The sequence below is a fragment of the Solea senegalensis genome, linkage group LG16 (genome assembly GCF_019176455.1).
Source record: "Solea senegalensis isolate Sse05_10M linkage group LG16, IFAPA_SoseM_1, whole genome shotgun sequence".
Lineage (NCBI taxonomy): Eukaryota > Metazoa > Chordata > Actinopteri > Pleuronectiformes > Soleidae > Solea > Solea senegalensis.
This window is the reverse complement of record NC_058036.1, coordinates 4,080,042-4,095,561: the sequence shown is the minus strand read 5'-3', so window position 1 is coordinate 4,095,561 and position 15,520 is coordinate 4,080,042. Positions and strand designations below refer to the sequence as shown.

Here is a 15,520-nt window from a genome sequence, read left to right as displayed (position 1 = left end):
AGCTGGGTTTGAAACCACCGGGGACTCAGTAGAGATCTGGTTTAGTCTTTAGTCCACATATCAGAGTGCCGACTGACTACCTGACTGACAAAAGGATAAATAACATGCAGAGGCACACAAAAAAAAGAATGTACGGTATTGCTGGCATGAGATAAAAAAGAAAAAAGGAGAGGAGCGGGAAGAGGTGAAAAAAGGACATACATAGAGAGAGAAGAGAGTCCAATATCAGGAGGTAACGTGAGATAAAGGAATCAAAATCTGTGAAAACTCTAGAGGATCAGACCAGATACCGGCAGGATTATACTAGACAATTGTGCCATTGGTGTGTTCATGTCTCAGGTGTATTCATAGCCTCAGGTGATGCTGCTGCTCTTGTGAGATAGTCCAGGTGGTGGACACGCATGCAGATAGATGCGGGTCCCCCTGGGTCCCTCGTTTACATTATTGAAACTGGTTCACTGCTGAATCCAGTTTAGTGTGTGTGTGTGTGTGTGTGTGTGTGTGTGTGTGTGTGTGCCTCTTCAAGACCTTTTCTGGGATAAGCACTGATCTTTTCAGGACCAGTGGTCCTCATAGGGACCAAAACCTGGTCCTGATGAGGCAAAACCATAATTTGCGTTCAGTTTGGAGCTAAGATTTAAATTGTGGTTAGATTAAGGTTGTGCCATTAACTCATTAACTGGTTATGGTTAAGGTTAGTGATAAGGCTTTGTTTAGGCTGTAAGTCTGGAAGTCATTGCAGTGTCATAAGAATAGCTGCGCAAACCTCTGTGTGTGTGTGTGTGTGTGTGTGTGTGTGTGTGTTGGTCCAGTCTGCATTATCTTTGCACCCCTTGTGTGTTTGGCGGAGGTGAGTCAAGCATGAATCACCCTTAGTCAGTTCTACCAACACTTAACCCCTGCTGAGATGCTCATGTACAAATAAAGAAACCCAACAAAACACACACACACACACAAAAAAGAAAGAAATGTGTGTACAGGGGACACAGGGACATGTGTGTGTCTGTGTACAGTTGTGTGTTGAGGGTACCATGTGAGGAAGGAGTGAACGTCATGCTGCATTCTTTGTTAGAAAATCCTTAAAGCCCTTTTCATTTCTGCCTGTAAGCCGAGGTTGAAGGATTAGTCTAATTGGGCTGAAACAAGAGAACCGCTCTGCTCCCTTTTCTGTGTTAAGCATAATAATTTCAAATGTTGTAAAAGCATGTGCAAACTCTCCGACTGGCCTCTGGTCTTAAGTGACACACTCTCCCCTCAATGACAAACTAACATTTAAACGAGACGCTGGAATGGAAGGAACAACACAGATGGCTGAGAAGCAGCAGACATTGGCCTGTTACCTTGGTATTTCTCTGGGGTTGAGAGAACACATCACTGCTCAGCTATCTCATGGTGCTGGAACTGCTGCAAGGTGCAGGGTGGGCTGATTATAAATAACAGCCCGGCGTTGAAAGGGGGTCATTGGTGACCTTTGAATGGATAAGATTCACTACTCGGCCACCATGGGCAGACATGTTACTTACACACAAGCACACATGCACATCCGGCCCTTTACTGATATTAACATCCTGTCCCTTCAAAAGTCAAAGAAGGGTAGTTCCTTTTAGGATGTTTGTTTGTGTTTTGAAGCGGCATTGAAAAAGGCAAAAAGGGACTATACAAGTGCTTAAGCCTTATAAAGGCAAATAAAAGATTAAGCCTTTATTGGGAGGAATCAAGTGTCCTTTTTCTAGCCCGTCTGTACTTTAAAAGCAGCTCTTGATAAGGTACTTGTGCTGCCAGCCACCGTATAGCTTAAGGATTTAGTTATCTGATTGGTCTGCAATGGTCCCTTGAGCAGATTCTAAAGGAAGTTCTTAGTAATCAGATGAGATTTTTGCTTGGTGAGAATTCAGAAGATTTCGTAAAGAAAATGTATTTTTTCCACTCAGTGACATTCTTGTATCTAGTTTCTCATATTTTGTCTGATGGACGCGTCCCAAAGTGAAACAAATCATGCCTTGCCTACTATGGTCCCTGGTACTGCAAGGGTCCTTTAGTCCAAACTCAGAGTTGACGTCCTCATCCCATCAATCTTTTATTTTATTTTAATTGATAAATGAATGTATAATTATTGCTACCTTGGTAAGTTTAGACATAAAATCCTACCCCCACTGCACACGCTCAGTTATTTAAATAAAGCTGTGTACACTAACCCCCCAATCCCAATTTACATAAGTATATCACCGTTTTTTGTTCGTATTTAATGTGAGGTTAAATAAAAGTAAATTGTGTGAAGTTAACCCGAGGATTACTGTTTCACTCTGAATATTCAGATGTCTGTTTATCACATTCATCATTCGCTGTGTCGATTTTAGTCCCACAGCAGACTTTTTCCAGATGTATGATCTGCTGCAGAACGGCACATTTGTCTTCACTTCAGCAGTCAAGACCTCTTAACACAACATCATATCAGCTGGCCATTGCAACTATCAAATAACCACATGCGCCGATATGAACGTCAGTGGTGAAATAAGTATCTTAATGAAGTCCTATGCTTCTCAAAACTATCCTCTTGTGCGTAAATCACCAGGCTGAGGTTTAGTGTTTTACTATTTGTCAAGAATGAGGCCCTAGTTACTGTGAGGAAAGGGTTCAGTTAAGGTTTTTGGGGTCTGGAACGAGGAGGCTCCGTTTCGACTCTACACATGAGTTTAATCAACATTTTGGGGAACCACTGAGTCCTGAGCCCATCTCATCAAGAGGCCGCTCGCTCCGAAGCTGCTGGGTTTTTATCAGCCTGGTGTGTTTCCCATTAGCCTCCTTGTCTCTGTGGTTTGCGTTGGGATGCACATGTCCAGCTTAGTACGCGAGAGTTTAAACGATCGGACCAAACGTCGCCATGAATGTGTACGGAAAGCAGACGCTGCCACAAGTTGTCAGTTGGCACTGCCAAGACCAGGGAAGCAAGAAGAGAGAAAGTTCGAGATGGAGAGAAAAGCGAATTTGACTCAAATCAAGGAAATATGTCTGGATCTTAAGGAGGCAAAGAACATGGCGTCATCTAAAGTGAAAACATATTTATGCTCTCCCCTTCTGCTTTTGGGGTGGTGGAGAGCTTGGCAGCTTCCACTGTAACAATAACCTCTCTCAGCATTGATGCTGCAAGTCCACGTGCCAGAATGCCGGTCCCTCCGCCTGTCCATTGTTTTCCCGGAGAGGGCCTCACACTGGTTTCATCCACGCGCTTGGCAGACACTGTGCCAGCGGCTGAGACATGGCTCTGACCACAAGAGGAATGTGCCGGACCTGGGCCTGGTTAACTTCTTCACCCTTGTTGTACTGGTCACACGGCGTTTCACACTGAAACTCTTGAGCGCCTCAAACACAATGTGCACAGGCGTTTGTCTGTTCTGCAGACATCTCTCTCTCCATCTTTGGGCCCCTTTATGGAAATGTTTGGCAGCGAGGCCGCGTCTGTGTGGCATGCATGCATGTGTTGTCCGTAAGCACAGAGGGCAGCTGTAAAGCAAAGTCAAGTGGCACATTCTTAATTATGGTGCCAGAAGAGAGGTCGGGAGGGATAGAGTGATGAATTCTGCTCGTTCCCGTCAGCTACAGTGTGTGGGAGGTTGAGAGGAGAAGAAAGAATATGCTCCAGTCAGTTTTGGGACCTATTAGCATTTGGATAAGCTCTGAAAGCTCTCAGCGGCCACACCACACACACTGGTTAGACCTAAGTGCCTGAGCTGCTGCAGCTATAAGTTGGGTCCTGTCAATGGACCCATTGTGCAGTAAAGCTGCCCAGATGCCTGCCGGCCTTTATCTTCGCTGTCCCCGGTCTGCTTGAAAGTGTCACGCCGCCTTCCTCGGCGCTCCAACCCCCATATATCCATCTTGTCATTTGGCAGCTGATTGCTGATAAGAATGGCTTTGTTAATTTTGTCTGTATCATCTGTTCACTGTGAGGATGACTAAATCCCAAGTGATTTGTGTCAAGTGCGTAATGCCAACAACTCATCATTTGTTATCTGCAAAGGATGTCATTTACTGTGGTTAAACCTCATTGACAAACTGCTCTTGGCATCTAATAAGTACTGTTTGTTCTGCAGTTCAACATATTGGCCAGAATCAGACTAATGAACTGTCGGGTTCATTCGTTTTCCAGTAACTGTGTCCTCTTGTTACAGTTTCCTCCGTCCAACTATTGCAATTTCTATAAGTCTGCTTATTAATCATTCATTGTTTTGTGCTCTCTGATCTTTTAATCAAAGGAATAGACCTCTTGACTCTCCACTCTCCTTTTTTCCCCCCTTCCATCTGTTTGCATGCAACTTTGTCATGAACGTCCTTGATTGGGTTCACCTCACCAGCCCGTGGTTGTCTTTGGAAGACACAGCTGTCTGCTCTATTTAATGTGTTCAGTCGTACGACAGTACGCCAGAACTAATATGCAGGTCAGTAAAGTATAAAATGTAGTAGTTGGGTTTTTATTCTACTGCAATTTTGAAACACATACAGACTAAAGGTTTATGCAGCATTCCCCCATCAGAACCTCTGCAACTGGAGTTTTACTCACACTGTTATTGTAATGTGTAATTATTGGCACAAAGTTTGCGGACACAGAGCTATGTTAGATGGCCCTATAAAAAGACTCAAGATTCCTTCGAAAGATTTTGGAGGGTGTTCTCTATATAGCAAAAAGGAAGTGCCCTGTGTGTGTGTGTGTGTTTTTGAGTGTGTGAGTCACTGGCTCCTGTTGGTCTGTGTCTGCAGACCCACAAATAAACAGCAGAAAGCCAGCTGGAAATTGGGAAAAGCACAGGCTTCTCTCAGCCTGTATATGGGTTAATACAGTTCATGGGAAAAGGACCCAAACACCCACACACAGAGACACACTCTTCATACATGAGCTTGCACAGAAACTCACACTCCACCCTTCATTCGTGCCTTTAAATGCCCCCCATCCACACTACTACCCAGGTGTGTTGTGGACATTTTACGTTGTTTGGAATCACCACTGGTGCAGCACTGGAGTGTGTATGTGCGCACAGGTAACATCTGTGCCTTCAGTGTCCAGCTCGTCCTCCATAACGGCGGTCACATCATCTGCGTTGCACCATGGAGCTTCCTCGACCTTTTGGGTCTTGTTAAAGGTTCTAATGGAAGAGAATACTGAGAGAGCTTTGTCCACTGGAGCCCAGCTGTGCCTCTGTGTCCTCATCTCACAGCCTATTCTCTCCTCTGGCAGGCCAAATATGTCTGTCCTGGCAGTTGGAAGGGGGCAGTGGGACTGGTATAACCCACCTGGGCTGGTCTACTGAGATATGTCTGCAGGAGGATTGCACAGGATTAGGGAGAGGTGTATTGATGGTATATCTCTGAATGGACCCTAAATTCTAATCACAGGTACAGCCAAAATGTAGCACCTTTCATGAAGATCTAAAAAAATGGAGGTGGTCAGTCAAAAATTAAATGAAATGTCTTCATGAAGGCGATGACTACTGATCGCATTGCAGAACAAATTTTGATGCTCTCAGCTAACTAAATTCTACAGGTGTGCAGCATTTAAGTGTCGTTTGATTTGATTTGTCACACATGCAGAACGGGTCCGTTTTCCATATGACTTACTAATTTTTTTTACCTCAGTGTCTCAAAATGCCTCCCTAGGACTCGCTCATCCCATGTCTCATCAGACTCATACATTTGATTAGCGCTATCCTGGAACCACAAGGTCACAGGTTTGAGGCCTGTAACAGCAGATGTGTCCATCACCAACCATCTGTCCCGTCAAAATGTCCTTGAACAGAACACTGACCCAAACTGCTAACAGCAAGGGACCAGGTAGGGGTCCAGAGTGCCAGCTGAATGCCCTAAAATGGAAATGATGTCACAGCTGATGGGGGACAATTCAGCCAGTATGTTAAGTGAAATAGGTTAGGCTGGTAGTGTGGATTATTAGCTCACAGTGTCCTGTGTTGAATCTTCGCCAGATACTGACCTCACGCTGACTTAGCTCGCGCACTGCAGCTGTGGCACTAAATATTCAGTCAAGTCACAGAAAGCTCTGCCAGTGTTGATTCTTAAAAACAGATCGGGCCCCAGAGAAAAGCCGGTGTTTCTCAGCACATCATATCAGTGCACGCAGGCTGGTGATGTACGAGAAGAAGGCTGATTCAGTGTTGATTTGAGAGGAGTGAAGGTTAAGCAGGATGCAGGGGGGAGAAAAGCGTCTAGTGCGAGAAAAAAAGATGGAGGATTCAGATGAGACATGGGGGTAGACATGAGGAAATGTCTGCTCCTCGCTGCAATCTCATTCATCTGATAAGAGTGGCACATGCTGGTGATGAATTGCTCGTGTCTCAAGTCACTCAGAGTTTCATATTTTCATGTTTGAATGACAGGATAAGTGAGATGTACAGATTGCGCTGGATTGTTGGTGTCTGCTTCCCTTGTAGCCTTGACTCTTTGAGCAGCTGAAATCTCTCACATTTGAAAACTTTAGCATTTATATACGGTGTTCATCATTTGAGGACATGATGCTGCCACTTTAAAACATTAAAATGTTACAGTCCACAAAGCGAACACAGCAGCGTTCCTAATATAGGAACTGTAGTAAAGGAAAAAGTACAGCAAGCGATAAAGGAACAACCTCCAAACATGCTGTTTACTTAAAGCCCGCGATATCAAACATAATGTCAACTGTAGCACCACACGATGACGTGCATCCGTCTGCTTCTTGCTTAAATTACCCTGATTGTCATCTGCTCAGGTTTCCTCCTCTGCTGAGAAAAGATAACATCCTTCACTCTATCTGTCCTCAAACATCCCCCCCTTTCACTATCTTGCTTTCTCTAAATCCAGTTATCGCTCTGCGTTCATGATGATGATGACCGTTGCATATCTCTTCCATCTTAACAGCACTGCTTGCTATTTCCTCTTTTCTCTTTTCATCAGAATTTGATGGGTTGCTTTTATGGCTACAAATGCGCCAGTCAGAAGTTATTGCAACCTGATATGTTGACATGTTTGTGTCATTTCATTTGATTTCAGATATTTTAATAACAAAATAATCTCCAAATGACATTATTTGTGAATGATTGTCACATTGCAGTATTTATCAAATATGTCACTCCATGAGTTACATTAACTTCTTTTACTTCTTCCCTTTATTAGAATCTCTAAGAACATCCCCACCACTAAGGACGTGGAGCCACTGCTGGAGATTGATGGAGACGTCCGCAGCTTTGAGGTCTTCCTCTCCTCCAGGACTCCTGTTCTCACTGCCAGAGACGTGGAGATGTTCTTGCCCTGCACCGTCAACCTGGACCCCAAACTCAGGGAGATCATAGCAGGTTCCTGAACACTCATGTAGTCCCGATACCTGAAAAACTTGCATGATGTGTCAAAAATTGGTGCTTGGACAGCTCAGCAACACGTGAAGTTGTACGGTTGTCATGGAGATGGTTTCATTGTTTTTTTGTCACACAAAAACAACAACTAAGCCACCTCCATGACAACTGAAAATGTGGTTTGATCTCAACACAATACTTTGCTTTTTCACAACTTAATCTCATCAAATACGTAAATCAACACTAGTTCTTCATCATTTTTGGATGATATTGTTGTCGTCTAAGTGCTGTCATGTTAAGAGGTATGCGGGCATTCTGTTTGTTTGTATATTTCTGTGTGTGTGAGATATGAAGGACTTTGCTAACAATAGTCCTCTACGTGTTGAGTTGAATTTGGTGCCAGCTCATTTGGCAGAGACGTTACTCAGAACATTGCAGCAGGGTCTGCTCTATAATCGCCCACTGCTGGTGGGTCTCTCGCAAACCTCCGGTTTGTTTTTCATTTCCCAACAATCAAATGTCGAGCAGGTTTCCACTACACGACTGTGGGATTACAACAATATTCTCACTTGCTTTCCTTACTGCACCACATTTGCACAGTTGGCCGTAGCGGTGACTTAATAATGCATCATTATTAAAGTGTACGCCAGAGTGGAACGTTGTACTTTTGCTAGCATGCGTCAGCGTCCGTTCAGCAGCCTATACAAGAGTGTTAATGACGCCTTGTGTGAAGCTGCTCCTTCACAGTGTTATGAGACCGCAGAAAACACACAAATACACACAAATTCTGTTCTATTAAGCCAAGGTTGAGTCACAGAGGGCGCAGCTGACTGAGTTCTACAACCAGACGTCCAGTCTGTAAATACAGCACTCCTCTCCTACAACCGCGTAGGTGTGTATAAACTGTACACATCCACTAAATGTGTTTATTCGTGTGTTGACTTAAGTACATACAGGTATTTTCACCTCCACTCACCTCCACTGGGAGTCGAAGGTAACCACCGTTTTTTAACCAGTGATCCCACTCACCCCCGCTCCCTCTATGACCATTCGGTACTTGGTGCCCACTGTCCTGTGGCCAGCCAGTGGGCAGTGCTGTCAGTGATACCCGCCCATGAGGCTGACTCACATCATAAGGCCCCCATTGTGTTCGCAGGCTGTATTGGGTCTCACTCAGTGTGTCATTCAGCAGCCACTTGTATAACCATGAGACATTCTGGTGCCTGCTTCTGTTTCTGGTTCTAACTTTCCTGCCAGCCACACAGAGCCACTCTGTTCTGCCTCTGGGCTTATTTAACTTTAATTTGGGAGATTTTACCAAAGCCCCCGTACTCAGCTCCGACTCGACTTAAAGTCAAATTGATTTATGTGAAAACAGTTCTGGCAAAAGCAATTCAGTTCACATGGCCTGCGTTGTTTGTTTACATGGGCCATTTTATTTGTCAGGGACAGGAAGGGGCTCCATGTGCAAGAGTAGTCACATGGCTGGTATATGATTTGGAAAGCGCTAAAAAATATCAGCAAGCAACACAAATCGAAAATGACAATGAAATTCACAGCAAAACGTTGTTGTAACTATCATACCCCCCCACACCCCTTTTTTCCAGCATGTAGTTGTTTCACTGTCTTGTATTTTGGATGAGGAGAACATGTTTGGGAACAAAGTTCTTGTTGTATTCCCCAGTGCTGCAGGAATCAAGCGATTTTGCTCTTGTGTGCATCGATTGTTTGATATGTTTCTTTCCTCTGTGGATCCTCAACTGTCTAAAATCTCTAGAGATGATGAAATCAAACTAAATTATTGATGCGTGGGTGGATCTAAAGGGTCTTTATAGTCATCGCCAAGATATGATCGTCAGCATCACAGATAAACAGTTCCTTCTCTCTCCCTTTGCCCGTTCCTCGACTCTGTCATGTCTCAGATGTCCGTGCGGCCAGGGAGCAGATGCACATGGGAGGAGTGACCTATCCCACGCTGCCACTGCAAGAGACAGTGCCCCGTCCACAGTCAGGTTACAACCAGCACTCTCTCGCCTGCTCTCCGGCGGGCTCCTTCACAGGATCCTTGCCTCCTCAGCCTCACAGTGCCTACTTCAGCGGGATGACTGGCCCACAGCACCCCTTCTATAACAGGGTGAGACAGAACAAGGAGGCCAATTTTATACCTAATATTTAGCATCCACGAGGTGATGACAATAGTGATGTAGGAGCCATGCAAACAGGAGAGCTCATAAAGTAATGTTGGTTGGGATCTTCTACTCCTGCCACTCCAGAGTGATAACACGTACAACATCACAACAACAAACAACCACACATTTCTGATTGTAGCATCCTTTTGCATCACACAAGTGTATATTGTGCAGTTAAATTTTTGCAATGTTTTCATTTCCCAACTGAATTTTTGTCATATGTGTGTCTGAGTTCCCTCATATGATTTTTATTTATTTATTTATTATTTGTTTTACCTCATCACCCCTTCCTTTTTCCTCCAATAGCCTTATTTTCCCCAACATGTGTATCACCTGCCACGGCATTACTCCCACCATGTTCCCTCATCCTTGCCTCCCTCCATTAAACCACCTGGCCATCCTCAGGACACCAGTGGACTTGTAAGTAAAGAAAAAGTGCCAGATTGACTAATGTTTGCTAGGAGATGATACAACACAGTGTTGCAGTTACATTATGCAACAATAGTCTCTGTGTGGGTGATTGGACTTTTTTGGAAGTTTAAGCAGTTTCTATTCATTGTTTATCAGGTCCCTTGTGTTCTTCCTCCCTCATCTACCTGTCTCCTCGTCCCTCTGTCTCGCTGTCATATATTTTAGTTTTATTGCAATTTCCACTGCACTATTGTCTAACCACTGTCCACCTCCTGCTGCTATTTTTCAGTTTGTGAATCCTGGATCAAAGGTTATTCCAGAGTCAACCTCTATTTGCCCTTCATTCGATCTATACCTTCCTATTTTTTTTTTTTTTGCACATGTCAGGATGTTATTGCAGAGGATGCCAGAGAAAGCCTCCCCTCCTCTCCCTCTGACTCCACCATGGTAACCTCACTAACGTTAACTGACAAATTAGCAGATAGCCTGTGCACATACATTTATGGAGCACTACAGACATACTAATAGGCAATTAATCCATTTTAATGTGCTCGCTGACCTGATGCTGGTTGTTATTTATTGTGTTGCACGTATAAATCGCACGCCGGTTGACGGACTACTTGCTCTTGCTGCTGTAGATGTAGATAACCACATGTGGCTGCCGTGCTGCAGAAAACAAAATGAAAATACTCATACCTCACAGTGTGCGAGTATAACATGGTGAATGAAGTTAACGCAGATACTGGCAAAGCAGCAATTCTCACTTTCGTAATGGGCATAAAAAAAAATGTGTTAACCCACTTCAGGCTCTGAAAATAACCTTAATCTCTACAACTAGATACTCACACGTTTCAAGAGAAGGTGGCCTCTATTAGAACAATTTAATGATAACACTCCTCTGCTCCACAAAGCCACTTATCAGTGTTCTGCCAGCATGCATTTAAAGGAGCGCTGTATGAACGATTTGAATATAGATCGCCATGTAATGTTCCATCCCTTTCTGCCTTTTTTATATTTTTTGAAATCCTTTCCTTTTCACCGCGATCGCTCTTACATTTTTTGTATAATTTTTCAATCCTCATTTCTTTCTCTGCTCTTTTGTCCCCAGCATAAATGTCCTCAGTTTTCTCATATTCTGGCTTTTCGGTGTACATTAGCCCATCTCATCCCTTCTTGGTTCACACTTTATCTCTTTGTGCAGCACCCGCGTGCGCCTGTATTTCTACAACTCTGTGAGCGTTGCTGTGTGCGCACGCTCGCGCGTTTTTGTGTGCAAATCTTTGTCATATATAAGTGGGCCGAGCTCAGTGTAATTGCCTTGCCGATATAAGAGTATGGATTCCTTGGCTTGCCAGGATTATCATCAGAGCAACTGTTAGTGCTGGCACACACACACACACACACACACACACACACACACACACACACACACACACACACAGACACACAGACAATGAGCCCAGTGCTGGTAAAGCTTATCTCCTTACCAAGAGGCTTCCTCCCTCACAGAGCTCTGTTTCCTCTTCCCCATCCTTCTGCCCAGCCCTGAGCTCAGCCCAGCTGTAATTATGGTCTTATCACACACACACACACGCACACACACTTGTGGGGTTCATATAAACTCACATACACACACCAGCACACATGCAGACACCACCGCAGACATTTACACCTCTGCTCATGTTCTTAGAACACTGTATTCAAGTGAAACCTCTGAGTGAGAGATGTCTTCTTCTCTTCCCCGGGACTTTGTCTCTGTCTTGTCCACAATCAGCTCTGTCTGTTGTAAAGATTACGACTCTAAAAGCCTGCTGACCGCAGCGAAAAAAACCAGAATCTTGTGTAATAATTCAGCTTCCAATAGCCTCCTCTTTTCCAGGCTGACGTCGCTGGCTGACTGAGGCCCACTGTAAAGGAGCCATGTCCTCCCCTGCTGTGAGGCAGATAAATGTCTGTCTGCACTGTTGTCAGCGTCTCTCCTCCTGTCCCCTGATGATGAGTTTAACATGTGTGCAGCTTGTCTATCTTTTCTGTCATAATTTCATAATTCTTTTTTCACAGGTACAGTTGTGGCTGAATACTGTCGTAAAAGTCTGTGTGTATTTTTGTCTGACAATTTGTCTGTCTGCTTTTTTTTGTCTCCTTGTGAAGCATTTAAAGTCGCTGCCTTACAAATTAAAGCAGGTATACGTTTGGCTACATGGCTCCTTTCATCATCACAACCAACACCCCCTCCCCCCCCCTCCATCTTCCACCTAACTCTTATGCGATGGTTTATTAAGCATGCTGTAGACTTAGAAGTCAAAACACAACTGGTCTCTGTTGTAGTTCTGTAGTTTCACTAACATAGTTTCATTCTAGAGAAAATCTAGCATTGTGTGCATATCAGCAGTAGCTGTTGTCCCCGAGTGTCAGTTTTAATCCTTTTGTCCACCACAACCAAACGTTTGTGTACTGTGTTGTATGAGCTGCTTATTATTTTAGTCGTACAACTCTTCACAGTCTTTGGAAACAAAGCCACAAATAGCTAGGAGATGTAAGAGGGCAGAGATGAAGGAGGGAGCGGGTGCCTGGGATGGAGAGAGAGCAACAGGGTGATGGAAAAGAGACATGGGGGGGGTCAGTGCAGGAGGTGTAGGGGAAAGGAAGGAAGGAGAGGCAGTGAATGGTTGCACAGCCAGAGAGGGAGAGGAATTGTGTGAAGGAGCGTGCATGTGGTTTGTTTAGGTTGTGTGCCACTAGAGTGGCATGTTTGCTGTCTGCGAGACCTTTGACAGCATCAACAGGCCGCCGGTGTTAGTCTGCAGCTCCCCGGCGGCAGCCACTTCAGCGCGGCCGAGCTGTAGCTCACAGACTCACAGACTCCATCCCTTAAGTGTTGCTCACACTCTTCACTCGCATGTGTATATACACTGAGGAAAAAGAATAAGAGCAGGTAACCGTGTATTTGGATAGGTTTGACAGCGTTGTTTACTTTTAGTCTTGCACTGTGTGACTGATGGAGAAAGTTAGTGTATGGGATTGTGGTTTTGTGTCTCTGCCTGCCTCACTGTAACAGGCCTGCACGTCTTCTTTGCCAGGAATTGTTGCTTGTTTTAACCCCTTATTAATGTGTTGTTAGTGATGAGTTAATAGAGTGACAGTTTGCCTCGGCAACCTAACTTCAACACAACCCTCTGAAGAAGTTGTAAAGTTCTCTAATTGTGTCTGTGTAGGTCCCTCCTGCGGTCCTGCTCAGCTCTATGAACACGGACACTGTGTGTGAACGTCTGAAACAGATCGATGGAATTGACACCAGCATGCTTCAGCAGTACACCTCCACCATCAAGAAGGTGTGTCTCTTAAATACATCCTTGTCTATTAAACATGATTGAAAGATTAAACAGATTAAAACATCATTGACGTTTTCTTTCCCCTCGCATGAATGTGTTGTACATTTTTTGGCGTGATTATAATCAGTCAGTGAATGAATCATTTTTGTACTTTCCAGGCTAATATAAATGGTCGGGTGCTGTCCCAGTGCAACCTGGATGAATTGAAGAAAGAGATGAAGATGAACTTTGGTGACTGGCAGCTCTTCAGGGGAATGGTGAGAGAAAATCCCCGTCTCACTTGCCATTTAATGCATTTGCTCTATGGGTATCTTATGCGTAAAGTTAATAACGCTGCACATGTAGCTCAAAAAGATTTATATTGGTTGATTTAAATCAGAATAAGTAGGCCAGCAGTCCAACTACAGCTATAAGAATCACCTCTACATCAGAGTAAAAGCCTGAAAGAGATTTACAATAGCCTACTACGTTCTCTTCTGTGATACTTGGCAGACACTCAGCCCGCCTGGGCCCTCCTCCTGATACATGTCAGCTCCTATTTATTCCGAAACGAAGCGAGACGGAATTACTTGATTTGACATTTTATGCTGTGCTGAGATGTTAGGAGGGCCGATTTTGTGATCCGTATTATGCGAAGGGCGCTCGTCATTCCGCCAGGAGTCCAGTCGGCTGAGCTGGGGTTGAAATCGCTAACATATGTAGCCATCTCCACTTTGTCTGTCTGCGCTCCTAATACCAAACCAGAGCCCGGAATTGGTCACATTTTACAGGATATGTGATGCGGAGCGCACATAGGAGCAGCTGGAAAGTGCAGCGGCCTGACAACTCCGTGTCCTAAACAGTGCTGTGTTGCCAGGACGCAGCCAGCACAGCCATCTGGTTCAAGATGGCTGACGCATATCTGTATGAAGGGAGGTTATTGTTGGGGCAGGAGTGGACAGCTCAATAGCTCCACTTAAGGAACAGCTCACAGTGCTCTTGTCACAAGCGCATGCTTTTGTTGTTGTTGCCGTCTAACATTCTTGTTGTGTATATCACAAAAAACAACAAATCTCGAGTGCTGGAGCCAAACTCAAATGACTTTCTGATGTGAATTATTGAGTTGTGATGTATTTTAACCAGGTGGTAGAACAACGTCATGCTGAAAGCCAGGCTCTGCTCCAGGAAGAGACCCGTTCTGTGAGCGAGCAGGGCAGCAGCATGGTCCACGGGGACAGCAGGAGACGCTTTGGAGGAGCCCAGCCCGAATCGGCGGCTTTCGGTCTCAACCTCAGTTTTGAGGAGCTCAGTGGAGCTGGACTGGAGGAGCCTCCGAGACACAACAGCAGCTCACACTGGCAGGTCAGTCTTCTAGTCAGGAGTTTAGTGTATATACAGTCACACAATCAAGTGTTTGTATATCTTGTACAACTGATAGTGGATTTATAAAGGTTGATTATTCGGCAAATAATTAATTAATTTGTAATTTACAAGGTTCACTGAATGCACCTCTAAGCTCAATATAGTGTGGACTCCAAGTTACTCACACAAGCTCCCATGCACTGCATCTTTATTGTATCCAGCAGAGGTCTGCATTGTTTTGTTTCATCACCAGTCTTTAAACATGTTTTTCTTTATCATTAGGAGAAAAATCATGTTTACACTCAGCAAAAGTGGCCCTTAAATGAGCATATATATACATATATAGCCACTGAGCCTTAATCTTTGCTCGGCTTGCTACTAGTTACTCGCTGATCTGCATCTCCACATAACGGGTGGAGGCAGTGCAGCCATCGGCCACTTTCAGAGCCAAGGTCTGTTAAATTGGCTAAAAAAAAAAAAAGGAATTTGTCAACCTTTGTGTTTTACTCACTCAAATACACCACGAGGTTGAAGTTGCACATATAACCATACAAGGTCACACACCCCAAAGTGTCTCAGGTCCCCTGCACTAATTTAGCGAGTGTTAACGTGACCTCACTAGTTTCACATTAATGTGGTTTGAAGTGAGAGCACAGCACAGGAAGCTCACAGTCTTCTCATAGATGGGAGAATTAAAAATACACATATACACACTCTCTGCAGAGTAGCAAAAAGGTGTCAAGGGGCCCCCTGTTTGTTATTTTCACCTCCCCTATTCCCAATTTGCGAAATCTCCGAGACATGAGCACAAACACTCACACGTAGACAGCTGGCTCCGCTGCTATTTTATATGATCTCACTTTGTGGTGTGTTTCAAATTCAAATCATATAACGCTGAAAGCACAACACTGCTCTC

At 44.4% G+C, this 15,520-nt stretch overlaps 1 protein-coding gene across 9 annotated transcripts in view; it reads left to right on the top strand.

Moving 5' to 3' along the window:
• kidins220a (kinase D-interacting substrate 220a) overlaps positions 1 to 15,520 on the top strand; it is a 39,934-nt gene that overhangs the window by 22,009 nt on the left and 2,405 nt on the right. For 6 of the 9 annotated variants that reach the window (XM_044047484.1, XM_044047486.1, XM_044047487.1 and 3 more), the window contains exons 24-30: positions 7,156 to 7,334; positions 9,254 to 9,465; positions 9,827 to 9,940; positions 12,083 to 12,115; positions 13,147 to 13,263; positions 13,422 to 13,520; positions 14,386 to 14,604. In XM_044047484.1, the coding sequence (XP_043903419.1) occupies positions 7,156 to 7,334; positions 9,254 to 9,465; positions 9,827 to 9,940; positions 12,083 to 12,115; positions 13,147 to 13,263; positions 13,422 to 13,520; positions 14,386 to 14,604 (973 nt within the window). The remainder of the gene's footprint in view (positions 1 to 7,155; positions 7,335 to 9,253; positions 9,466 to 9,826; positions 9,941 to 12,082; positions 12,116 to 13,146; positions 13,264 to 13,421; positions 13,521 to 14,385; positions 14,605 to 15,520) is intronic. The other 3 variants (XM_044047491.1, XM_044047490.1, XM_044047492.1) reach the window with 3 other exon arrangements.